This window comes from Lissotriton helveticus, chromosome 2_1 (genome assembly GCF_964261635.1).
Source record: "Lissotriton helveticus chromosome 2_1, aLisHel1.1, whole genome shotgun sequence".
In the NCBI taxonomy this organism is placed as follows: Eukaryota; Metazoa; Chordata; class Amphibia; order Caudata; family Salamandridae; genus Lissotriton; species Lissotriton helveticus.
In genome coordinates, this window is record NC_136059.1 from 1,943,209,565 (window position 1) to 1,943,236,843 (window position 27,279).

Consider the following 27,279-nt stretch of genomic DNA (forward strand, 5'->3'; position numbering starts at 1 on the left):
CAGTGTTGCAGGATGCTATAAATGACTCGATCGGTTTGGGACTTTAGCCAGGCAGCAAACTTACTGGCCTCTTCTGAGCCTCTTACGAATCCGTAGGCAGACTTGTCGGAGGGACTTGGGGCACAGCTCGGGACATCAGCCACACCCCAGAATGCCTCAAACACTGCTGAGCCTGCTAAAACTAATTTAGACTCAGAACAAGTAGATCAACATGTTGAGCTTAATGAGCCTATTGCTGAAATCAAGTCCAAAATAATCCCAGGGAGCCCCGTGCTGGCAACAATTCTTCAGGAGGAAAACGACTTAAAGGGACAAGGGGGGCAAAAGGAGGGGTCAAAGGATGGCGAGGTCGGGGGGCTACAAGCTTGGTTTCACTATCCCTGAGGAGCGCCTTAAAAGCATGGCCCCTGCTCAAGTTATGGATGGCTGCGCTGCCAGCCCCCTACGCAGATGGGTGGCTTCTAAGGGCGAAGTTGAAGCCATAATCTCCAGACTAACTAGTCACGGCCGATTAGATGCCCCTGCCCAATCACCTGAGGAGATACCCCAATAAACCCAAGCTGATCATGCTGATCATGAGATTGCAAAACTGTGCCTGGCTCAATCAGAAGACAATGGCAGAATCCTTGGTGGGTCCCCCAATATACCCATTCAGGCTCCTTCGCCTCCTGTTTCAGTATCTGTAGATCAGTCAGACTACATTGCCAAGTTGTCAGACTATATGGCACGAGATCCGATAACCATGAGGAACCTACTCTATCTAAGATCCTGCAGGCCCTAACTACTCAAAGAGTGAAGCCCAAGAATTCTATCTTCAAGCGACTGCCACCAACCGGGATGTCAAACAGGCGCTGATGGATGTCACCACTAAGGTCACCTCACTTTCCTCAAATGTTTCTGATCTGCAGCAGCGGGCTATGACCTTGGAAGAATCTAGCACCACTACTGCCGGTGCTATTAAAAACCAAGAGACCTTGATAACAGCTCTACAGGTCAAGGTCGACGATATGGAAAATCAGCAGTGGCACAACAATTTCAATCAATCAATCAGGGGGTTTATAGAGCACGCTACTCACCTGAGAGGGTCTCGGGTCTCAAGGCACGGGGTTGCAGCTCTGGTTCAGTCAAAGAGCCAGGTCTTGAGGTTCTTCCTGAAGGTATGGAGGGTGGGGGAGTGTCTGATTTTCACTGGGAGCTTGTTCCAGGTTTTGGCAGTGAAGTAGGAGAAAGCTCTTCCTCCTGCGGATGCGGGGGTTCTCTGCGAGGGGGAGATCTGCGGAGCGAAGGTTCCTCTTGCATACGCGGAAGGAGACTCTCTAGTTGAGGTATTTGGGTCCGATGTTGCGGAGGGATTTGTAGGCATGGGTGAGCAGTTTGAAGGTCACTTTCTCAAGTATTTATTTATTTATTTGAGTTTTATGTAGCGCTAGCTAGACCCAGAGGTATCAGAGCCCTTTACATGAGGATCAGAAGTTACAGGCTAACATGTTACATTTGTTCAAGAGCAGTCAAAACATAGGAAACAAAGAAAAATTGCAGAGTTACAGATATTCGTTATCTGAGGGAGGGATGAAGGAGACAGGGAGACTGGGAGAAACGGTGCCCAATGTCCGGCTGGGTAGGTGACAGCCGATGAGATGAACCAGGGTTGATCTCCTAATAACTGAACAGAGCAGCTCCACTGGGCGTCGGACATAATGCTCGAACTCCGCTGTCAGGATAGTGATCAGGTGTACTCAAAGAATGTCAGAGTAGCGCAGTGGGGGGTGAGAAACCATGGACCAAATTAAATGCAGACGCCATCTTGAGGTCAGGCACTGTCCTGAGAGCATTGGGGATGGGGCCTGCGGCGTGCTAATAGTCTGAAGATACTGGCGGCCATGTTAGGGTCAGGCAGCAATCGGCCTCAGCTCCCCGTATGTAGTGGCCCCAGGGACACCTCTCCACACCCTATGTTTGCCAGGTACTCACAGTACTTTACAAGGATGGATGGGCCAGTCTCCCTTTGCTCTTCAAAGGTCACAAAAGCTCAGCAGTGTCCACAGGCGATAGGGGGTCACGCAGTCCCTATAAGCCCACTGGGTCGTATATCCCCCGTCGGCAGGCCAGCGCTGTAGGAGCCGCCATTTTGCCTCACACTGGGGGAGGACCACTCACCTCTGCCTTCAACTACAAGTGCCTCTTGGCTCCGGAAAACAAGTCCGGCATGTCTGCTGCGGCCCGCGATTTCCATACACACGCTGCGGCCGGGCCACACAAGGGGATGGGGGCTCCTGTATGCCTGGATCACATTGGTTGCAGTTCCAGTGTTCAGGGATGCACCCTCGGTATAACTGCTGACCTCTGCTGCGGGCGCCCACTGAGGAAGCAGATGGGGGAGCCCCAGAACTCGCCACTAATCCGGTGCAGTTTCCCGGGGACCCTCCCGATGTCGTGGCCCCCGCTCTGCTACATCAAAACGCGAGTCCACTCCACCCCAAGTGCCATCTTGATGTGTGATCCCCTGCCAAGAATTTAGCTGATATCACAGCAATGCAGGAGCCAGGTGGAATGGCGGCCACAGCAGCAGGCGCTCCCAATGATCCGTTGGGAGTTGACCCTTTCTGCTTGTTTTGTGGTGTTGAAGCTCTGCGCTAGTTTGTTGAGCGCAGGGCTTCCGCGGAGCTTAAGCTCTGAGCAGCCATGATGGAACCAGTTCCCAGCAGATACTGGCTCCTGTCTTCTCGACGGGGAGCCAGTGGAGGTAACGTAGATGTTGGGTCATGTGTTCATGCCGTGGGGTTCCGAGGAAGATTTTGGCTGCATTGTTCTGGATGGTCTGTAGCCTGTGTAGGAGAGTTCTGTTTATTCCGGTGAAGAGGGCGTTGCCTTAGTCCAATCTGCTGGTTATGAGTGTGTAGGTGACGATTTTTCTGCATTCTAAGGGTATCCATTTGAAGGTCTTGTGGAGGATCCAAAGGCAGTTGAAGCTGGTGGAGGCGATGGAGGTGATCTGGCAGTTCATGGTGAGGGAGGAGTTGAGGATGATGCTGAGGTTCTGTGCGTGGTCTGTCGGGGTGGATGGACTCCCGAGGGCGGGTGTTGTTCCAGGCAAGTTGAGCTTCAGGCAGCTACTTTTCATCCAGGAGGCTACGTCTTTCATTCCTGCCTGGAAACAGTGTCTAGTGTCTTCGGGGTTCTTCGTGAGGGAGAAGATGAACTGGGTGTCATTGGCGTAAGATACTATGCTAAGCCTGTGTTGCCTGACGATGGGTCTTTGGAGTTCCCTAAAGGAAGGAAGGCTCAGACCCCAGGATGTATATAGTCATCTTCTTCCAACAGGCATTCCCTGATTTATCTGACTAGGATATGAACTCACAGGTCCAGCGGGCTCATCGGCTACCTCCCTTCACCCCAGAGCGGCTTCAAAGCAGGCCATCCCATCCTCGTCCTTTATTGGTATATATAGGCAATTTTCTGCTCCGACAAGCGCTATTTTTTAAAGTCCGCCCTACTGCACCCATCAAACCCAGAATATTTTGATATCCACTACTGTAAAGATAAGATTAAGTAATCCAAACACTATCCATGTACAACTACATTCAGCTGAACAGTATCTATATAAACTTTTAACCAGCTAGTTACTCAAGCCTAGCAATCCTCTTGTCTGCCCATGTACTTTTCTAATAACCCATCCAGCACTATCTACTTATCCTATTACTCCACCAATATCTAAGCACTTATAAAATCACCTTGCAGTCTGTTTGCAGCACTGTAATCTTTCCAATTACTAGAGATATACTTATGGAATGTCCTAGGTATTAAGAGAAGTACACATACATCATTCTACACACTATGCATGCAGACTTTTAACCACATACATATTATTGGAACAGTCTAGTAAATACTAAGGTACTACCCATGCTGCCTAGGAATTCTCTTCTCAGTCACATGTACTTGTCTAATCACCCATCCAGCACTATGTACTTATATAATCACCAGACACCCTGTTTGTAGCACTGTAATTATTCCCCTTATTAGTCATGTAGTTATGGAATGGCATAGCCACTAAGACAAATATACCTACAATATTCTGTGCAGAATGTATGTAGACGTCTAACTACAAATACACTATTGCTATGCTGCACTAAATACCCAAGTAGTACATATATACCCTAGAAATCTTTCTGTCAATCTCATGCACTTCTCCAATCACCTATCCAGAACTATCTATTTATCTTCTCATTCCACCAATACCTAACCTCTTATAAATTGAGTTAAAACTCTGTTTGCAGCACCGTAATCATTCCAGCTACTAGTCATGCACTTAAGGAATGGCCTAGCTAGTAACACTAGTACAGCTGCAATATTCTGTGCACTATGCATGCAGACTTCTAACCAGCTACATACTATTCATACACTCTTGTAAATACCCACTTAATACCTATGCAGGGTAGAAATGTTCCTGTTAGCCTCATGCACTTTTCAAATCAGTCATCCAGCACTATCTACTTATCCTATCACTCTGCCAATACCTACGCAGTTATAAATTTACTATACACTCTGTTTGCAGTACTGTGATTATTCTACTTACTAGCCATGAACGTATCGAATGGCCTAGCTAGTAACACAACTACAGCTACAATATTTTGTGCACTATCCATGCAGACCTCTAGCTACATACTATTGATACACTCTTCTAAATACCCAGTTAGTACCTATGCAGTCTAGGAATCGTCCAGTCTGTCCCATGCACTTCTTTAATCACTTATCTACCACTATCTTCTTATCCTATTACTCAGCCAATACCTAAGCTCTTATAAATTAACTGTGCACTGTGTTTGTCATCATTCCAATTATTAGTGGTGTACTTATGGAGTGGCCTAGCCACCCACACAAGTACACGTACAATATTCTGTGCACAATCCCTACAGCTTCTAAGCACATACATACCATTGGTACACTCCACTACATACTGAAGTAGTACCCATGCAGCCTAGGATACCTCCTGTCAGTGTCATGCACTTCGTCAATCCCACATCCAGCACTATGTTCTTATTGTATCACTCCGCCAATACCTAAGCACTTATGGAGCAGATTTACAAGTCCCCTGTGCCACCAGTACGTCACTTTCGGTGATGTAGTGAAGGCGCCGGGGACTCTTCCATATGTACAAGGAGAGGAAAAGCCACCCTGCATGGCTTTTCCTCTCCTTGAAAATACGGCCTATTCAAACGCACCACTTTGCGTTGAAGGGGCGTTCCATGGGTGTTGCTGTGTATGTTCCCACAAAACACCCATGGAACAAGACACATCTCAAGATTTTCGAGAAATCGTAAATCTGGAGATACACGTGAATGCTGCGCCACCCTAGAGGTGGTGTAGCGAGGCACAATGAGAAGAAATGTTTTCATTTCTACTCGCTTTTTCCTCTTTCAATGCGTGCTGCATTCCACAGCACACATTGAAGGAGGAAAATGCCTTTAGTGATTGTTTTGGTGCAGGAAGGTGTCCCTTCCTGCACAAAAACTATCTCCCCATGACACAGACATCCTTGCACCATGGTGCAAGGGTGCCTGCATCAGTGCATGGCTGCAGTTTGTGCACCAATGCAGAGGGAAGCACAGAGTTGCAACATATTCATGTAAATATGTCATATCCCTGTGCTACGGAAGTGCCGCAGCGCGGTGCAGCTAAAGTGCTTGCAGTGTCACGCTGCAGCACTTCCTCATAGATCTGCCTCTATAAATTCACCATACACTACTAATGCATTCTTTCAGTCAATCTTGCTCTACACATATATTCAACCAAACTTTCACACATTACCATGCAATTATAGTTCTGTTTTTAACCAGTTAAGGTAGTTCTGATAAGAACTTTTTTTCCTTCTTTTTTCTTTTGTATTTTTTTGTGTTTTTTCAAAAACTGAACAAAAAAAGGAACAAATTCAACAGGAAAATTTTGGAATTAGTTATCATTCCAAAAAGAACAACAACAAAAATTAACAGCGATGGTTGCGTTGGGCAGCACAAACTGCATCCACCGACTGCTCACGGTAGCATATGATTTTTTTACACTTTACACAGTGTAATTCCAGAAAAGCAAATTCTGGTCTTATGTTCATAGCAGGTGTTCCTGATGATGCTCCTGATGTACTGGCCACAGCTGGTGATGGGTTTGGAGCAGCTCGCCTAGTTTCCTCCCGAGCAAGATTGCGAGGATGGAGAGTCCGGAGATGCTTGTACCTGCTGGCAGTGCCGCATGAATACTTTTTCTCACTGCCTATTGAGAGGACTCTCTAGCAAATTTTGCAGGTCACCATCCTGGCATTTACTTTTTTTTCTCCTGCTGGAAAAGTGAAGAACTTCCACACAACAGATTCTGGCCTCTGTTTGGGTGGGGCCTCCTCCAAGACTTCTTCATCCGAAGATACTTGCACCTGCTTCTGTCCTGATGCCATTTTTTTTATAGTTTTTGAAAAACACCAGAAAAAAGCCGGGAAAGAGATGTTCCTCTGAAGATACTCCAACAAGAATGATTAAAAATAGTTACAGTGAGAAATGTTATGAACCAATCAAATCTTTTTTTTTTAGGTCACATGGGATCCGCACACCGTGCACTCAAGAAGCGCTCACCGACGCGACTTTGCGAAAATATATTAAAAATAATATACGTTTATTACAAGTAGAAGTATATTATTTTTATGAATACCTTAGATAATCTCTTGCCCTAATATGCACATTAAATACACATACATATCATTTTAGAACATAAAAAATATTGCGGGAGTCGCTCACCCAGCGCGCCCCAGCACATATATGGCGTCATGTGGGGACCGCCACGCGCAAGCATTGTGTACCGTAATGCGCATGTATCGTGAATACGCTGGAGCAGGAGTCACGGACTAGTCTCATACCAGTCGCGCACACCACGTAACATTGTACGTATATGACGTAACTGAAAAAAATATGCACTCGTCGCTCACCATACGCGGATCCTTCACGACTTTTCCAAAATGGCGACTAGAATACGCAGACCTGCTGCGGTAGGTACGGTTTGGGTGTGCGACTCTCCCCAAAAAATTTTAAAAAACTATTTAAAAAAGAAAATTATATAAATATATTAAAATACAAAAATAAACAAAATAATTAAAAATATTTAAAATATTTATAAATAAACAGTTAAAAAATTGTAGAAATTCAGTAAAAAAAATAGGTAAAACTACTATTACACTTAAAAATTTGCATTTAAAAAACCTTTGAAATTCACTGAAAAAACCATAGGTTTGAGAGATGTTATAGTTAGAAATTAGCATTTAAAAAACCTTTGAAATTCACAGAAAAAACCATAGGTTTCAGAGAGGTTATAGTTAGGAATTAGCATTTAGAAGACCTTTGAAATTCACTGAAAAAAACATAGGTGTCAGAGACGTTATAGTTAGGAATTAGCATTTAAAAAACCTTAGAAATTCACTGAAAAAAACATAGGTTTCATGAGTGTTATAGTTAGCTGGATATTTCATTTGTACAAAACCATAGAAATTCCTCCGTTATTGTTAGTTCTGCTAACTATAACTCGCGCGCGCCCGCAATGCACTGCTGATGATGTCACATATTACATCATTCATCATATGGTCAGTGACATCATTGATGACATCTCAAATGACATCACTGATGACATCATCCACGTGAAAATCTGATACACCTCATCACACACTGATATAACCTTTGATCACTTACTGTAAATACCATATTTGAAACCATTAACACACACATACCAGTTACTACATACGCACTCACTGATCCTAAGTCTACACACACAACTGTCCATTCACCCACAGAATCACTTATACATGCAGTCACTGATCAATAGAACACTATCAAATGTAGTCATACCCCTACATAAACATTGACACATCAGCAGTCATCCTAGTCGGTTATGCAGTGTTAAAATATCACTATTACAATTATACTCTCATTCATACAGTTACTTTCACAATCACTGACTGTTACGTATACTTATTTATATACACCAACTCTCATATACAATGTTTTTTATTTTTCTACTTTATTGGAGATGTACCACTGACACATATATTCGCTTACCAACACACAAATAAACACACTCAGCCACCCAAACAACTATTTCCATAAACACTCTTAACTCCTTAGGAGCGTTGTAAATTCCTCCCCAGTGCTGCGCTGTCCATTATCCGGTGCTGAACTGGATGTCCAGCGGTCGCACGCAGCACTGGGGAGGTAGTGGCCGTGACGACCGTTGGCCGACGGCAGCAATTAAGGGGTTAAACCCATACACCTAGACAATCAACCACTCACACATCTATGCATAGAGTTACAACCCCCACCCAACCACAGATTCACTCAGACAACTAATCAATAACTAATATAGACACTCAAGTAGTTAGTGACCAATTGATGCAGCAGGTTATACAACAACAGAGACAGTGATGCACACATTCACATACTTTAGTTACTAACCCATGTATTTAGTGCGACACTTTTAATTACTCACTTAAACAGACAGTCAGACACCTACTAAATCCTCCATCCACACGATTATATATCGACTCAATCTTCAATACAGATTGGTATATATCTATTAGATATGTAAATTTCAAACAAAACTACATTCACTGGATGATGTCATAAGTGATATCATCAGTGATGTCATTTGAGATGTCATCAGTGTTGTCATCAGTGATGTCACTGACCATGTCATGAATGATGTAACATCATCAGCAGTGCATTGCAGGCACGCGAGTTATAGTTAGCAGAACTAACTATAACGGAGGAATTTATATGGTTTTGTACAAATTAAATGTCCAGCTAACTATAACACTCATGAAACCTGTTTTTTTCAGTGAATTTCTAAGGTTTTTTAAATGTTAATTCTTAACTTTAACGGCTCAGAAATCTATGTTTTTTTCCAGTGAATATATATAAGAAGCGCTGTATAGCATAGAATTTATACTGGAGGCACACCCTTCCAGTTCAAATTCCTATAAGTAGACAAACTCAGAAGATTCCCAAAAATGTGATTCTTGTTGCGCACTATAGTGAACATGCAGTGCTTTTTTTGTTAAAGAAAGTAACACCTTTCCCCTTTTTAGGTCTCACATTAGGCAGCGCATGCACTGCCTCTACGAGACATTAAGTAATCTGTATGTGTTGGCAAGCGGCAGGTAGTTTCTCCTGCTGCTTGCCATTTGGTGAATGTTGGGCCAGCTCCTGTTAGCTGGCTTTTTACTGGCTGTTGATGTCAACTGACTTCTGTGTAGTCCGGAAGCAGCGGGCACCAGCTACAGTCTCTTTACACTCTACGTCCTTATCTGTTTCTTTAAGGACTACTTATTTATCGCCTTGGTGCCTGCCTAACTTGCAGCCACATACATGTACACGGGCACCGTGCTTAGTTTCAGCACAGCACCCGCTTTCAGGGTGCAACAACACCTGCCATGTTTTATTTATAGATGTGACCTTGCTTCTGTTTTATGTACACTAGCACCGTGCTTTTTTTCAGCACGGTGCCCGCTTTTTAGTCTGCCTAAGTGCTTACTGTCCGTGCGCTGCAGTTAAAGGGTGAAAGCTTCCTCGGTATTCAATTATTGGGATATGTTACCTATTGTTTGCTGTTTAAATACTGCTGCCCTCCACAGCCAGCATGCACCCTCTTCACTTACTACGCTACTTAGACACACAGCAGAGGTGCTTCCGACACCCTCCCCCCATTCGTAAATAACAATTGCATAACCTATCTTTGCCTGTCTGTGATTTAAAGCGTCAGGAATCCCTCAGCCCACCGGACCACGTAGGTGCAAAAATTCCTCACTTACTATTTACTTCATGGCAATGACTGTCATTTTTGGTAAAGCCTCATGTTAGGCACAATACGTACCTTGACAATTGACGGGCAGGGAATTATTATGTAGCTTGCAGAGGAAATATTAACAGTCTGTGTTTGAGAATAGCGTGGTTGAAATGAAGCATCATTCTTTTCTGCACCAATAATAACACTCTGTGCAGCAGAGATTGAGATTTGTATAATTGTATAGAGCGCACATTTGCAAATGTGATTCAGACTAAGTAGGCCGTCTTGTGGGTGCACAGAACTACGTCTAAATTAAGTACACCGATTCACATGCGCTCACGAGGTCACACACGATGAAAAGAGGGGAGGAGAGATTTTCTTGGTAAGGAAGATTTTATAGTGTAGGCCTTTGTCAGCTCTTTTATTTTTTTTGTTGTGCCTATTGCAAGTGCAGTGCTTTCCCAAAGTATGGATGTCACTGTCACAGGTCTTTTCTTTGGCTGTTTCAGGACCTGTTAGTTCTGGTTTGCAGTGCCAGGTTTTATAGTTTATTTCCCTCATATAATTACCAAACATTATCCAAGGCTCCATTCGCCAGGCGCCAAGGTTAGATCATGTGAATAGTCAGTGTGTGGGCTGATGACTTTTGGCTGTTTTTGGGTTAGTGTCTGTAGTGACTACTCACGCAAGATATGTTGTGTATCTTCTTTATTAAGTAAGCTGGAGCTGGTAAGAATAAGGGTGCTGTCAGCTTGAGATACAACTCAGGTCTGACCAGCATCTGCATATGCCACATCACATTCCAAGAATACAGTCTACAATTCTACATTCTACACTTACATTCTATTATACCCATTAATCTCAATACTAAGTCACCACACATCTCCCCTCTTAATAAATAAATAAATAAAAAGAAAGAAGAAAACATAATTATCAAAAACCTGCTTTAAAACTCTACTTACAAATATATTCTTCTGAAAACTTAGGTGCAGTTACTCTTCTTCCTCTCTTGGTGAAGATTTGTTGTTTTGCACTGGTTTCACTAACTGACTTCTCAGAAACAGATACATTTGGGACAGGATCTGAGTTAGACTCAAAACCCAAATCCACATTATCCATCACATTAGAAATGTCATCATCAACAACAATGCTATCATGAGCTTGAACAACACTTGGATGGAAAGAAATTGACTCCCTTGTAGTAACAGGATTCAACCACCAGTAGTCATCCATAATACCAGCACGATCACCCCCATTTCCCTCCTTGAAATGGTTACTAACTCTGGTTCTCCTTTCACAATTGTTGCTCAACACATTTGGGATGAGAAATTCGTTTCCAAGATTGGGGCGTGGCTAGAACCTCCTGACATTGCTCCAGAGAGCTATACTGAAGATAAAATAAGATATTGTGGGTTTTAGAGTTTTAGTTTTTAGATTCAAGGGAAGGCATGCTACATGCAAGTTGTATGTCTCTAAAGATGGGCCGTCCATTTTAGGATGGAAAGATCAGAAGAGCTTAAATATCATCCTGGATCCGAACAGCAAGGAACAGGTTTTGGTTTCCTGTGATAGTGAAGACACAAAGAAATGGGCACTCGAGGAATTTCCGTCTGTCTTTTCAGGTAGTATGGGCAAATTAAAAGGTTTCACCCATCATATCCGCTTGAAGGATAGTGCTGTTCCAAGAATCCTTAAAGCAAGAAGTATACCGATGATTATTAGGGATGAAGTAAAATCTGAACTTGAGAAGTTGTTGAATAACAAGGTGATTGAAACAGTAGAGGCACCAGAGTGGGTTTCTCCGTTGGTCGTTGCGCGCAAGGCCAACGGAAAGTGTAGTAGATATTCTCTTCACTGTTCCTCTCTGGCTAGACAATACTGTCATACCTATGACATCATGGAATACCAGGGTGTCTATCTAGCTCACTGTGCCTTTCTATTACCCATTGTGGCAGTTGGTCATCTGAGGCTGAGCTGCCAACAGCAAGCTCCTGGTGGGGTCTACTTACAATCATAACCTGTCTGTCTAGCCTAGAAGGAACCTGCAATAAAGGATCTTAACTTATCAAGTGGACTCTGCATCATTCATTTACCACAGAAAGGCCTGCTTATGTGTGGATTTGAGGTATCTAAATAGTCAAATACTTGTTGATCAGTACCCACTTCCCCGGATAGACGAAATGCTGTCATTGACTAGAGAGGCTAAGTGGTTTTCCACTTTAGACCTATCAGCGGCATATCACCAAATAGTCCTGGATCCTGACAGCAGATATTTGACATCCTTCTGTACCCCTTTTGGTTGCTTTAGATTTAGGCGTATGCCTTTTGGCCTAGCCTCGGCGGCCGCCGTTTTTCTAAGATTAATGTCAAGATTATTTGGTCACATGGAAGAAGTAATTTTTCTACACTTACATTCTATTATACCCATTAATCTCAATACTAAGTCACCACAGTGTCCCAGGTTTTATTGTTGATTTCTCTGATAATATAACAAAGATTAACTGCAGCACGCCTAGATGTATGCAGTCTTCTATACATTGTGAAACACTATAGAGTGTCTTGACAAGTTCAAAACTGCTCTCATTTGAAATGTGGGCCAATTTTATTTGTCTGAATAGCTAAATGAGTGGCACTTTTAGTCAGCTGTCAGGGTTTCTTTTCCTATTCCAGGCCTGCCCTGGGTGGGGGATGTGTGGTAAATAGTTATATGTAATTTCCCTCTCTACCACTGCTTCAGAATGTCCTGTGACATCATGGAATGTTAAGTGCCTGACTCTAGCTAGAGAGTCAGTTGGTCATCTCAGGCTGAGGAGCTGGAAGCTCTCTCCTGGTGGGGTTTTATCCTTATATCTTCCTATGCTGTAATCTGCCACCTATCTATCTACAAATAAAGAGGGATCTACTACTACACTTGGACTACGCATCATTCATTGTGTACCACAGTTTGGCGACGTTTCTTGGACTAACCTACGCTGCAAGAGAAGAGGGTTGAAACTCAGCATTAAGGAAACCAAGGACTGTTCTGTATCCAACTAAAATTAAAACAGGAATAAGCTGATGTTCTACTAAGGTCAGAGAAGCGCCCAGTAAACCCCACCAGTGTCCCTTTTCATCTTGGACAGCCTGTACCCTGGGTGTTTGTTGTGAGAAGGAACCAACTGTCACCTGAATGTCACCTGGACTTTGCCTGCCTCCAGCCACAAAAGCGTCTGAGTTTCAGCTGGCCTGATCACCCTACTGTTCCTCTACAGCTTTTGTTCTGTGACAATTCGTATTTTTCCCAACTACTGTGAAACAGGTGAGTCCCACAGTGTGGGCACATCTAAACCTGTGAGCGCCTGCTGTGCCTGTTTTCACGGACTTGCCCCGGCATTGACAGTGCCAACTATGATCTATGCTGTCTGCTCGCATCTGAGTGTTTCATAAGTTTGTCAGCGCCGAAATTTGAGGAGTATTACCGAGGTTTAGTGCTCTGAATGGCCTACAGCTGACTTGTGTAAGAAGACCGACAGACAACCCTTTGTCAACCGTTGTCGAGTGTACAGAGAAATGCCAGCTGTTGCGCTGATCTGGAGATGCGAAGGCAAGTTGTGCGCGTCTACTGAGGGACAGTATGTTGTATATAAACTTTCAAAGTTGGGTTTCACATTGCTTTTCCTTTCTCACCGCACAACTCAAGACAGTTCAACAGTCACATAAAATTTTAAAATAAGTGCGCGAGTTGGGTGATGCACTTACCTTACCTCATTGTCGCGAGGAGCACCTCAGTGGCTATTCTGACGTTATAGAACTTAGCTGGTTCTCGCATACTCTTGCCGGGCACGTTAGTGCTTGATTTGCCAGGATCTCTACCTTGTTTTTTTTTAAGGAGGGTGGATGGGCATGTAATGTAATTTGCATTTTATTCATCTGTGCATCTAATGTTTATCTTTCTACATGCCTCTTTTATTGTTCTTTGTTTCTGCTTTCATGCTTGACTTTCCTGCTTTTCAAATTGTCTCTTTTACTAGCTCTGAAGTTTACAGTCTCCTCTGAATCCTTCTGCTCCTTCTTGACTTCTTTCTTGCTGCTGTTTGTTAACGGAAGAGGATGTGTGGTAAATAGTTATATGTAATTTCCCTCTCTACCACTGCTTCAGAATGTCCTGTGACATCATGGAATGTTAAGTGCCTGACTCTAGCTAGAGAGTCAGTTGGTCATCTCAGGCTGAGGAGCTGGAAGCTCTCTCCTGGTGGGGTTTTATCCTTATATCTTCCTATGCTGTAATCTGCCACCTATCTATCTACAAATAAAGAGGGATCTACTACTACACCTGGACTACGCATCATTCATTGTGTACCACAGGATGTTTCTTTTCCAGTCTGGCTGGCAGATACAAGTGAGCTCTGACAGCTCAGGACTGGCCCATCTGCAGCTGTTCAACCTACATTAACCTACTATGCCACATTAATGTTTTTAGCCATATTGTACTAAGAACCAGAGGCATGCTCTTCTTAATCTCAGTATATTTTTGACATACTGGCCTCTAAAAATTCCTTTTTGCCTGCTGCACAGTGTTTGTACTCAAGTGAGGTCTTGTCAGGCTAAGCAAGTGTCTCACAGCTCCCTGCAAATGTCCTTCTAGTGTGTCTTCATTGCCGTGAAAGGCTTGGCCGCAATTGTTTTACAATGTAGTCATATTAGAAAGAGGGTGTAGGTTAGTGACCTTTCATTTCAGTAGTTTTCCATTATTTTCAAGATATGTTTAGAGCTTCTTATTGTTCAAAATATAGTAATTTCTGATATTTATTTCTTCCAATGCACTTCATTCTATCATTTTTTTAAATGCAGAAAGAGCCACCCTAAGTGTCACACATTTGGCAGCTGAATGTGACTCATAAGTACATTAAAACTATTGAAATGTTACACATGATCAACCTCAAAACGTTTCAGCTATCACAGACTGAGTGCATAAGAAATGAAGAGGCTGAACATTGTGCACTGTGCAGAAAGGAATGGGTGCTGTTGTACAAAAGGCATTGTCATTTACAATGCCAATAGCTCAAAGTTTCGCAAATGCGAGACCTATTGCATTGTAAATGCTTGTTTACACTTGCACCAAGTAGGCATGAGTATGTAGCACAATCCGGCTACCTAGGTAGATCAGTCTTTGCGTCAAAACCATTGGGTGTTCGGCACCAGTAAAACTCCCTTGACACAAAAAGACAAAAAAGCTGTTTTCGAGCTGTAAAAAGTCTCTATTTGCAGAGTACTTTATATTTCTTTGTCTCTTGCTAGTGCTGGTGCAAAGGCTTCATAAATCTGGGTTTGGATATTTATAGAGCAACCTTGGCTTCTACTTTATGCAGCGCGAACTTAAGCACATGATTTATCGCCAAAGGTTCCACAGAATGTGCCACACCTCAGTCATAGAATATTCAACTCAAAAGTGCAAAGAGTCATGAAAAGTCAGCAAATACAAGTGTCAAGGCATGTGTTGACAATTTATGATCCCCTTAGAGGGAACTGAAAAGCACATTACTACCAGCTCATTCACAGCTGGAAATGTTCCCAAAGGTTGTTTTAGCATTGATAATGATTTTATGTAAACTCTATGGTATCATCTAAACTCTCTCACCCTTTAGGTGTTGCTAGAAAAGTAATTGACTACATATCGACCACAAAGTGCACGAACATGGATGGTTAACCACACAAACGATAAGACAAGCAGATAAGGCAGACAGAAAATCTTTAAGAGAACCCATTACCTGGTTGTACTGTTACAGAAACCGTCTTCATTGAAGATGCTGCACTGGATCCACGAGTAGTCATGATATCAGTCATGTTTTCGGTGTCAGATGTAGGAAGAGAGAGCAGGTTCTGTGTTGTATTCTGTGGTTCTGTTGCATTGTTGACGTCACTATTGCTCGGTTTCGTCATGTTTGCAGTTGTCATGAAGGATTCATTATCCTGGGAAGTTTGAGGCATTGTTGTCACTGCTGTGCTGTTTATGTCAGCACCATTCGTCAGGTCTGTGATTAGAGGCGGTGCAGTGGTAGTAAGACACGCCACGGTGCAAATCATACCTAAGCAGAAAAAAAAAAGTTATATGCATATTATTAACCTGGACGTAAAGCATTTCTCTTAACGTTGAAAAGCTATGATTTCAGCAAACAATTAGGATGTTTACAGGTTTTTATTTCAAGATTTAGCAATAAAAACATTTCCCAAAATAGGACTCCGGAAATATCTGCCCCTTCTGTCGTTTGCTCAATCACATCAGAGCTTTTTGTTTTATTGACAAAAATGTGCTGTGCCTAGGGAGACATTTTTGAAATCAGTGTTCAATGCAATGTAGCAATGCAGACTTACGTTCGGGAATTGTCTGATGCTGAATTAATTTTGTACCTGAATGTTCTTGTATGTGACCAGGAGCATGTGTGATTTTAACCAGAGGATTCCTCTTTTGATAGTATTCAAATTCATGTTTTCTTGGACCGCCTGGTGTCGTGGTCTTTACACACTCCTCCATGCAGAGCCCTGCTTTTTAAACACAAACTCAGTGAAAGTGTTCTGGTCGAGTGGATTCGCTTCAAGTACCTGTGTCTGACTTCCTTGGTGTAGGACAGAGAGGACAAAGGAATATTCAAACAATTAGGCTGAACTAGCTGGCTTATTTGAATTTTCCTTACGGTTTATGATGCTTTGTAGACACCTTGTTTTGGATGGATGCACAAGCGTGTCTCAAATAACTGTCTTGGCTCTAACCATCTAATTCTGCACAGTTTTTGTCTCTTTAGTTGGGCTTAAAGTGAGAGGCCTTCTCTCTTTTGAATAATCACTCTGTACACTGCCTTTTCTAGCAGGGATTTCTGCAGTGGTGATAGCCCTTTGGTGCATATTGTTCGTAGGAGTGCTGGGTTCTGATTTGATGCAGGTCATGCCTCCCTCAGGTTTCCCAAGGCCAGGGTTTACCAAACAGTGGGTCTGGAACCGATATTTGGTGGGTCGCGAAAGCTCGAGCAATAAATAAAAATGCCTTTAAATTCTGGGGCTTATTTACAAGCCCCTTGCTTCGCCTTCTGCTGCCATTGCGTCACTTTTTCTGTCGCAACGGCGGCGCTGCATCTGCTCCATATTTACACGGATGCAGATGCGTCCCTTCTTTACAGGCTGCATCAGTTTTCACCTGTGTGAAAATCACCTACGCCGCCTCAGATTTAAATCTGTGCAAGGTAGGTGTTCCATTGGAAACGCTTTACCTTGAAACTGACACATGGGGCCTCATTTATGAAAAGTGACGCATCGCTGCGAGAAAACAGCGATGCGTCACTTTTCATTGCGCCCTCCTTGCGACCCCAATGATGCGTCATATTTACATTATGACGCATCATTGCGCAAGGACTTACAGATACGTCAGTATTTGTGACGTATCTGTAAGCGCAAAAGTGACGCATTGCTGGAGTGTGTCACAAAAGTGACGCAACTCCAGCAATGCGTCCTTTCACATGGGGCAAGCCCCATGTGAAAGGGCTTGTGTCAGTCTTACGCCTGCTGTGAGGCAGGCACATGATTTTGACGCAACAGCATCCTAAAGGTGACGCAGTGAAATCTCATAGATTTCACTGCGTCACTATTACGAGGCTTTTTGCGGGGGAACGCCCCCTCTGCATACATTATACCTGACGCAGGTATAATGTAGCACAGGGGTTTACAAAGTGACGCATCTGCTTAGATGCGTCACTTTGTAAATAGTGTGCAACAGGTGGCATGTTTTACGCCGCCGATGCGTCACAAAAAGTGATGCATCGGAAGCGCAAAACTGACGCAAGGCCTCATAAATGAGGCCCATGGTATTTAGCACTTTTTTTTTCACGCAGCCTGCTGCTTTGCTGCCAATGTGTCCCAATCCATATGCCTGCCAAACCCATGCATGGGAAGGACGCATTGGCTGTTGAATTCCTATGATGGGTATGACATCCCCCAACAGGTAAGTGCATACATAAGGTAGGTAGTGGAATGCTGTGGCTCACTGGTTGGAGGTGGCAGACCCGGGAGCAGAAGTCGGTCCGGGACCAGGGTTCAATTCCCGATGCGGCAGGGTCGTGGACCAGGGTCAGCGGACTCAACAATTCTCGCCTCGGTGCCTACTCTAACCTGGGGTCCCACTCGGCAACTCTGAGCATTAGCTTGCCTAATCTCCACAACGGCCCCATCAACGCAGGGGATGCCTGGCTCCACCTTGGGGATTCCCAGTAGGGACCATCCCACAGGGAAAGCCAGGATGGGTTCCCCAGCGGTATACAGCGCCGGGACGCCCCTATGCTGGGGCAGCTGTGCGCTTTACAAGTATACGACATTTAAGACAGTAAATGTCACATTTTGTAACAATATTGTCTTATGTCAAGCACAGAAGTGGGCATAGTGCTACACATATAAGTACACTCTGCCCACTTGTATGCGTGACATACAGGACCTATGTAATTGAGCGCAAAGTGAGTTTTCCACCTTTTCACGCTTTATTATTTTGGTCCTCATACAATCGATGATAGGACACTGAAAACTGATGCATCGCCTCTGTATTTTGACGCATTGCTGGAGATCCGTCGGTTTTCACACCAACTTCAGCGATGTGCAAAACAAACCTGCGCCGTGGTGCACCATCTTGGTAATATGGTGCATCCATGGTGGCGCAATGGTTTCTTCAGCAGGCAGAAAAAACTGATGTATCGCTGCTTTAACATAGCAATGCGTCAATTTCTTGTAAATGAGGCACACTTTGTGTTTATATGGTCGCATTAGCTTGTGCTTCAAAGTCAGAGGTCAAATGTCAGGCTATGTCTTCTGACAAATTGCAGCTTATTCTTTAAACTTCGGGATTGGTGCCTACTTTTCTTTTTCTGACTGCAAAGAGAGAGGAGTGTTTAAAGTGAATTGTGTGACAATCTTGCTGGAGTATAGCGAGTGTGAAAGGAAAGGCTGTAGGATTTTGTTTTTGGAAACACACAGCAAAATGTAAATACCTGTAAATGCATTTTATGTATTCAGCAGTTAGGAAAGCAAAAACGAAGTATACATAATTGTAATTCTGAAGTGTGCTGTAAATAGAGATTTTGGTGATGCATAAATGATGAATATTCACAGGAACCCGACTCCAACGCAGTATCATTGTGTGCTATATAGTTTTATTAGCAAAACGAAAATGGGCTCTCCATAAATGAGAATGCTCTATCACACAATGCTTTAGTTACATTCAAAAATCTCCCCATCTCATGTCCATTAAAGGTAGGTTGGTCACGAAAGTCTGCCATACTAAAAATTGGGTTGTGGTTCAATAAAGTTTGGGAATCCCATCCCTAGGCAACTGTATGCACTTCTAATTCTCATTTACTTTATTTAACTTTTTGGTACTTGGGTTTTCTCTATTGAGAGTGGTAATAACAACAGAAAATGCCATCCTGTCCTTCTCACCACAGTTCCTTTTCTGTCTGTATTCCTCCCTGTATGGATTGTTGTTCTAACAAGCATGTACCCAGGTAACAAGAACTTCCTCAACACCTGGGTGAAGCCTAATTGAGCTCAAGATGAGCATGATAATCAGTCCACAAATCACATGATGGGTGAATTTGATTGAGTATCTGGTGTGGCCACGTGGGGTATCCTATGATTATTCCACTATCAAACAGACATTACCATGCATGAATGGTTCCAGTTGTGATTTCCAATTGAAACTACAACATAACATGATTGCCACCTTTGGACCATTCTTTAAGTACATGTTATTAAGTTTGGCTTTGTTTAACTGTCTCCTTCTGTCTTTTTGTCCTTTAGAGAGCAATGGTCTAAGGAGAACATAATTGTAAAATGAGTAGAAATCCTAAATAGATAGTCTCTTACAGGGTATAGTTGGGGGTGATCCGTTATATTTCTATTGAACTCCTGGTTGCATGTCACCTCCCACATCATGACACTGTTAGCTGACAATTTCGCTGACTTTATACGATAGTTAGAAGGCAGAGACTTTGACGTCCTGACGAAGGCTGCTGACCCTTAGTGTACTAGAGATGCTGGTCGAAACAAATTGACGTGAATAAAGGGTAACAGGGTGAGTCATAACCCTGTGATGTCATCCACCTTTAGTTTTTTAACCCGATCAGGACTTCCGCTAATAAAGTTGTTTTTGGATAGCCCTAAATAGTTCTAACAGTTTAGTCACTCTAGCTACTTCATTATAGTAGGATAGAATTTATGTTTTAATATAAAAAAAACTCTTGCTCCTACACGGAGTGGTAGAGGCCACTTTGGACTCAACCGGATCCAGGGTGTGGAACGCCCAGTGATACAGCATTCCACATATTGATGTAAATGAGGTCCTTACATTTCCTATGGTTCTCTCTGTCTAAATAGAGACTGCAAAAAGGGAGTGGGTGTGGTGGGTGTGGGGGGGTGAGTTTGTGTGTGTGTGCATGTGCGTGTGTGTGTATAGATGTACTTGGCAGGGGAATAAAATTTAATTTTAGAAAATGGTAAGCAGTTGAGGAGCAAAACAGAGCAGGGTGTGTGGCGAGGAATTGATCATTATCGCCAATGGCGGTGAGAAGGAAGGGACAGAGGAGTAGTATAGGAGATCAGGAGGAGGGATGTACTAAAAAAAAGCTCAACAGGACAGCAAGGGGTGGAGGAAGCAAGACATAATCTGGGGGGTTGGAGAGCAACATGGAGAGAGTGTAGGGGAAGTAGCTCACAGTGAAGAGGAGGCAAGAGCAAGAAAATGCATGCACTCTCATGTATTGCTGAAAGTAAATAAAAATATTGGTCCAGCTCGAACTGCCAGGCCAGGTCCTCCCTGGACTGGAAAGAAGAATCCTAGGACCGGTTCGTATTTTCATCCCTCCTCAGCCAGGATAGCTTGACTCCAGTGGCATGGAGAGCATGGGACCCACCTCTGGGCATACCCGCCCCACTCGGGGTGACAAATACAAAAAGAACAGTTGATGGACAGAATGCATAACAATGTCATACATTCACTCCAGTACAGAGATCTGGGCCTAAATCCATCGTTTGTTTGCTCACCATGCCATTCCAGTTTGGACCCAGCCATATGCAATCAGTCTTGACCCTGCACCCTATGGGAACAGTCCAGCCAGAACTGCCAGGCCAGGTCCTCCCTGGGCTGGAAACAAGCATCCTAGGACCGGTTTCGGGCTTCAGGGTCAAGGCTGATTTGCCTATAGCTGTGTCTGAACTGGGGTGGCGAAGTGAGCTAAAGAATGATGATGGATTTAAACCCAGATCTGTGACTGGGGGTGAGTGTCTGAAAAGCTTCAGCACTCTGTCCATCATCTCCTTGTGTTTGCTTTGTTTGCCCTAAGTTGGCAGGGTATGCCCAGACGTGGGTCCCTTGCTCACTTTGCCACTGGATTCAAGCTAGCCCGGCTGATGAGGGCTGTTAGCCCAAAACCGGTCCCAGGATGCTTGTTTCCAGTCCAGGGTAGACATGGCTTGGCAGTTCGGGCTGGACTGTTCCCATGAGGCACAGGGTCATGGCTGATTTGCATATAGCTGTGTCTGAACTGGTGTGACAAAGTGAGCTAAAGAACGATGATGGATTCAACCCAGATCTGTGACTAGGGGTGAGTGCCTGAAAAGTTTCAGCTCTCCGTCCATCATCTCCTTGTGTTTGCATTGTTTACTTCTAGCCACGATTTCAGGTGCTGCAGAAGACAGGCTGCATATAGCTTTGCTTCCACATCCGTTAATGCTATGAGTCTATAGCATGTTGTTAATCGAGGATTTCTGCTTTTATATATTGTCTGGAAAATGGGGCCTTTCCAGGAATCTGGGATGGAGTTCGTAATATATACCTCATTAAATAAAGGGGTAAAGTATTCTGTCCAATAAGACAGATTTTCTTTGAAAACAGTGGGGCATATTATCAAGAAAGGGCGTTACATTATCGCCGCTTTTATCGGCAGGAAACTGCCGATAAAGCGGCGATAATGGGCTTGATAATATGCTCTATGAATTCCAATCGTAGCCCAGGTTAGATGTGAAGACATCTAACATGGGCTACGATTGGAATTCATAGAGCATATTATCAAGCCCATTATCGCCGCTTTATCGGCAGTTTCCTGCCGATAAAAGCGGCGATAATGTAACGCCCTTACTTGATAATATGCCCCAGTGTTTGGTATACCATTCGGCCCTGCTGCTCCCTCTGATTTTAAATTCTTTATCATTTTTTCTAGTTGGTTGATTTCCACGGCCGGTGTGAAATATTCCAAGCTGCTTGTTATATTCTTTTTGTCCCTTTTATCATTTGGTGATGTTACCAAGCGTGTTGATGTTTGGCATATACTCCTATTTCAGTCATTCACCACGTGATCTTGCATTCCTTTTTCCTCTGTTTTGGTATATATTTCCCCTATGTGTTTTTCCCACGTAGCAGCGTTAATACCTGAATTTTGGTGTTGTTTGTGCTCTACAGACAGGCCATTTATCAATTGCCAGAATTGTTTACAATTTCGTTGTCGCCTTGCTAGGAGCAATTTATTCCAGAGATCTGTTTGATATCTTATTTTTGCTTCCCAACAGTTTTTTTATATTGAGTTTTCAGTTCCCGTAGTCTGTTGTTATCACTTCTTTCCCCTTGCTGAAGCTGTTTCATTAGAATTCTGCTTTCTCATAAACTTTGCATTTTTTCTCGTACAGTTTTTTTCTGTACATATTTGCTTTTTTGTTCCTTTGTTTTGCTTTCTATTCCCATTGATCCAACATGTCTGCCTTTTTATTGTGAATTTTTCTAGTAGTGTGCTTTTTAATCGTTCCCATGCTATTTTTTAATCCCCTTCTTTTATTTGTTCATTTTTGTTCCTTTTTTATTTTTTTAGTAAGTACTGATTAACACTCCTCTAAAGTGACAATAGTTTTGATCCTGGCAGAGTTACCACATCTGCGCACTTTCGATGTATTTCCCACTACCTTCATTATGTAACTCATTCCTTAAGTCAAAGTGTTTTTGAGTTTAATGTTGCCTCAATTTTAAAGCAAGATATAAAGCATATTATATTTGGCTCAACTTTCAAGTTCATTACAAATCCGGAGGTTGTGTTGCTTGCAAATACTGTATAGAAACGGAAACTTTTGAACATCTGAATGTCAAGTATTCATTGAAAAATGTAACAAATTGAAAAACACCTGTGGGGTGATTTACGCCATTTGGTGCCCCTTATTCCATGATTTACATAGGACATACGATGGCAAATTATTGAAGTAATATCACCACACTCACATGGTAGGAATGTTGCTGCAAAATTGGCTCTACATGAATGCAAATGGATGGAAAAGGTGAAATATGTGAAGCATGGACTAAATGGGATGGGGAAGTGGGGTCAATGGATTACTTTACTCAACAGCTGTTTCATTTACTTGCAGCTGCATGTGCCTATGTTGTATAATGTAGCATGTGTCCTGTTTGATTTACATCACCACTCTCCACAGGTTGTTGCAAATCCACCATGTCTAAGATATTGGAGACCGGAAGTGGTAGAGGAGATATATATTCACTGAACAAACCACAGGTTTCAGGGGTGTTATAGTTAGTTGGACATTTCACTCGTACAAAACCATTGAAATTTCCCCGTTATAGTTAGTTGTGCTAACTATAACTCACGCGCCCGCAATCCACTGCTGATGATGTCACATATTACATCATTCATGACATGGTCAGTGACATCACTGATGACATCATCCAGTGAATGTGGTTTGGTTCGATATTTAAATAAGTATTATATTATTATATATATATATATATATATATATATATATATATATATATATATATATATATATATATATATATATATATATTCACTGAAAAAACCATAGGTTTCACACCAGTTATAGTTACCTGGAAATTTTACTGACATAAAACCAATGAAATTCCTACGTTATAGTTAGTTGGACTCACTATAACTCGCGCGCCCGCAATGCACTGCTGATGATGTCACATATTACATCATTCATGACATGGTTAGTGACATCACTGATGACATCTCAAATGACATCACTGATGACATCTCAAATGACATCACTGATGACATCACTGATGACATCATTCAGTGTCTGTGTGTTTCTGTAAAGTTAAAATATGTTTTACATATTGAAGAGTAAGTGTATCTATGAGTGTCTGGATGAAGGATTTAGTAGGTGCATGACTGACTGCATGAGTGAGTAATTAAATGTGTCTTAGTGAATGCATGGGTATCTGACTAAACTGTCTGAATGTGTACATCATTATGTTTGTTGTTGTGTAAGCTGCTGCATGTGAGAGTTGTCATATATAAATGACTATATCTAACTGCCTGTGATTGCATAAGTGACTATATCTATCAATATGTACTTGTATCAGTGATTGTAAAACACAGTAAGTATATGTTAGTCTATGTTTAAATAAGCAAGGTTTTGTGTGTATAACTGTATAGTTGTGGAAATGGGAGTGTGATTGATTCTTTACATAACTGACTAGGTGTAGGAGTAACTCAATGGATGAGTGACAGTGTGTGAGTCCCTGTATTGGTGTATGAGTGTATATGTTGGTCTTGTATTGATGAGTGACTGTATGCATGAAAGATTGTATGGGTGAATGAGTGGATGTGTGTGTAGACCTAGAAATCAGTGAGTGCATATGTGGTTAAGTGGTTTTACTGTGTCAATGGTTTCAAGAATGGTAGTTTCTATTTAACACTAGGTGTATAATGTGTTAGATTACAGTGTGAGGAGGTGTATTGTATTATCACATGGATGATGTCATCAGTGATGTCATCAGTGATGTCAATTGAGATGTCATCAGTGATGTCATCAGTGATGTCATCAGTGATGTCATCAGTGACGTCATCAGTGATGTCACTAACCATGTCATGAATGATGTAATATGTGACATCATCAGCAGTGCATTGAGGGTGTGCGAGTTATAGTGAGTCCAACTAACTATAACGTGGGAATTTCATTGGTTTTATGTCAGTAAAATTTCCAGGTTACTATAACTGGTGTGAAACCTATGGTTTTTTCAGTGAATTTAATAGGTTTTTTAAATGCTAATTCCTAACTATAACTGGTCTGAAACCTATGGTTTTTTCAGTGAATTTCAATGTTTTTTAAAAAAAACTAATTCCTAACTATAACGTTTGTGAAACTTATGGTTTTTTCAGTGAATTTCATAGTTTTTTTAAAAGCTAATTCCTTTGTATATCGACTTTGTAACCTAAGTTTTTTTTTTTATTAGCTGTTTTTTACAACAATTAATTTTTTTTTGTAAAAAAAATTTATTTGTTTAATGTATATATATATATATTTTTAATTTCCTCGGTGCGCTCACGGTGCGCGCACCCGGAAGTGCTATTTCCCCGTGCGTAAAAAAAAGATCGCAAAACGTCATTTAGGCGCGCCCCCGGAAGCGCATCCGGTAGCGCCCATGTTCGCGCCGCATACGCGCCCCCGGAAGCGCTCCAGAGCGTGTAGCGTAAGCGTAACAAGTCATAACTTTTTTATTTACAAAGACTGAAATCCCCACCCATTTCCTTCACTTCTTGTTTCACTTTTGTGAGTGCAAGACCTGCTTTTGGCACCTGTGTCATATTTACTTCTATTATCATGGCTGCAAGAGGATCCAGCAGCAGTGATGAGACTGAGGATTTCATTGATGAGGAGGTTCCTGAACGAACTGTGAAGGAACATTTCATTTGGACATTTTTCAAAATTCCAGAGGGGGAGAAGAAGGTAAATGCTCCAAAGGTGGAGTGTAAAATATGCCACACCATCTTATCGAGAGGAAATCCCAGAAAAAAAAAACAGCTTCGGGAAGTGGACGATGATACGCCACGTGTCAAGGAAACATCCCCAGAACTATGCACGGGAGAGTGTCAGGGCTCTGGCACGAGAGGCTCCCAGGGATGGTGGCTCTACTTCTACCGGTGGAGCAACACCTTCTGTGCGTCGGCGTGAGCAGGAGATGATACCAAATATTCAGCCTGCTTTTAATCAGGCTATAATAAAATGCCGAAAATGTGACCATCTTCTTTGCTATGGGGAGCAAAGTGTCACACTCATGTTTCGAGTTCTCGAGAACCACCGCTGCCATCCCCAGTCCTAATGTTTTTTTTTTTGGGCTCCTGTTGAGCTGTTTCCAGTTCCCTGTTTTTGTTTTTGTTAAAAAAAAGAAGAAAAACAAAAGTTCTTTTCAGAGCTACCTCCAATTCTCATCAAAGAGCTGTGTTCTTAAAAAAATGAAAAAGAACTACCTCCAATGTATTAAAAAATGCTACATTTGTAAAGAAGTCTGTCATTGTTTTTTCTCCAGGGTACGCTCCCCGGTGCGCGCAACGGGCCGCGTACCGGGCGCTGCGTACCGGGCGCTCCCCTCGCGAAAATCAATTCTTTTTTTTTTATGCGGTGGGGCCCTTTTATGACCCCCACATCAAACCTAGGGGGTCAGGGGGGTCTACCCTGCCCCCTTTTGGTTATTTCCCCCTTTGTTTTGGCACCTCTTGTGTCTCGATCCTACCGAGACACAAGATGGCAGCCGCTCCGGTCTGTTTGGAATGTTGACAGACACCCGTGAACCAATCAGCTTTCCACTCGCGTACTCGCGTTACGCATACGGTACGCGCCCCGGTGCGCGTACCGGTGCGCGCTTATAGATATATTTATTTTTTTGAACCTAAATTACTCAAAATTCACTGGAGCACATATCTTTAGACATAGCAAAGGCACATCAGGCTACCAGTCCCTACAATTTTGCCAAGTTTCGTGGAAATCCATTCAGCCGTTCGGGCTAAAAGTGAGTCCAACCGCCCTATGGAAATTAACATGGGGAAAACACGTTTTGGAACCCCCCTTTTATCTCAGCCCCCACTTGACGAATCCCCCAGAAACTTTCAGGGAAGGAGTGGACCACCGCGAGGCAACTTTGAGGAAAATTACAGGCAGATCCCTCAATCTGCGCCAAAGTTATTCCCAATAGAATGTTGCGGATTCCCTATGGAAAACAATCCTAACTATAACTACCTACTGGCGACCGCCAGTAGGTAATATATATATATATATGTACATATAAAATTTCTATGGCAAAATGAAACCCCTCATTTTGTTCCTTTTCAAATTAAATGTATTAAGTGTTACCACTTTATTCCAATCAAGATGAATTCAGGTGTGCCATACTTTTGTCATAAGTAAGACTGTTAGCGCTCTAGTTGTTGTTTAGAACACTCTGGGACATTCTGTCATTGGGCTATAGTTGGGCTACATCTGGCTGATATTTGGGCTACATTTGTTTTTTTTTGTCTCTGGTGGCCATCTTTGGGCTACATTGGGCTACATTGGGCTACATTTGGGCTCTAACATATATATAGCCCAATGTAGCCCAATATATATTTTTTCAAAGTTAATGTTCGTAAAAACCACTGGAGCATATATCTTGAGACATAGCAAAGGCAC

At 42.6% G+C, this 27,279-nt stretch overlaps 1 protein-coding gene across 1 annotated transcript in view; it reads right to left on the reverse strand.

Moving 5' to 3' along the window:
- LOC144818959 (uncharacterized) overlaps positions 1-27,279 on the reverse strand; it is a 552,374-nt gene that overhangs the window by 474,008 nt on the left and 51,087 nt on the right. The window contains exon 2 of the mRNA XM_078676876.1: positions 15,555-15,872. Coding sequence (XP_078533002.1) covers positions 15,555-15,872 — 318 coding nt within the window. The remainder of the gene's footprint in view (positions 1-15,554; positions 15,873-27,279) is intronic.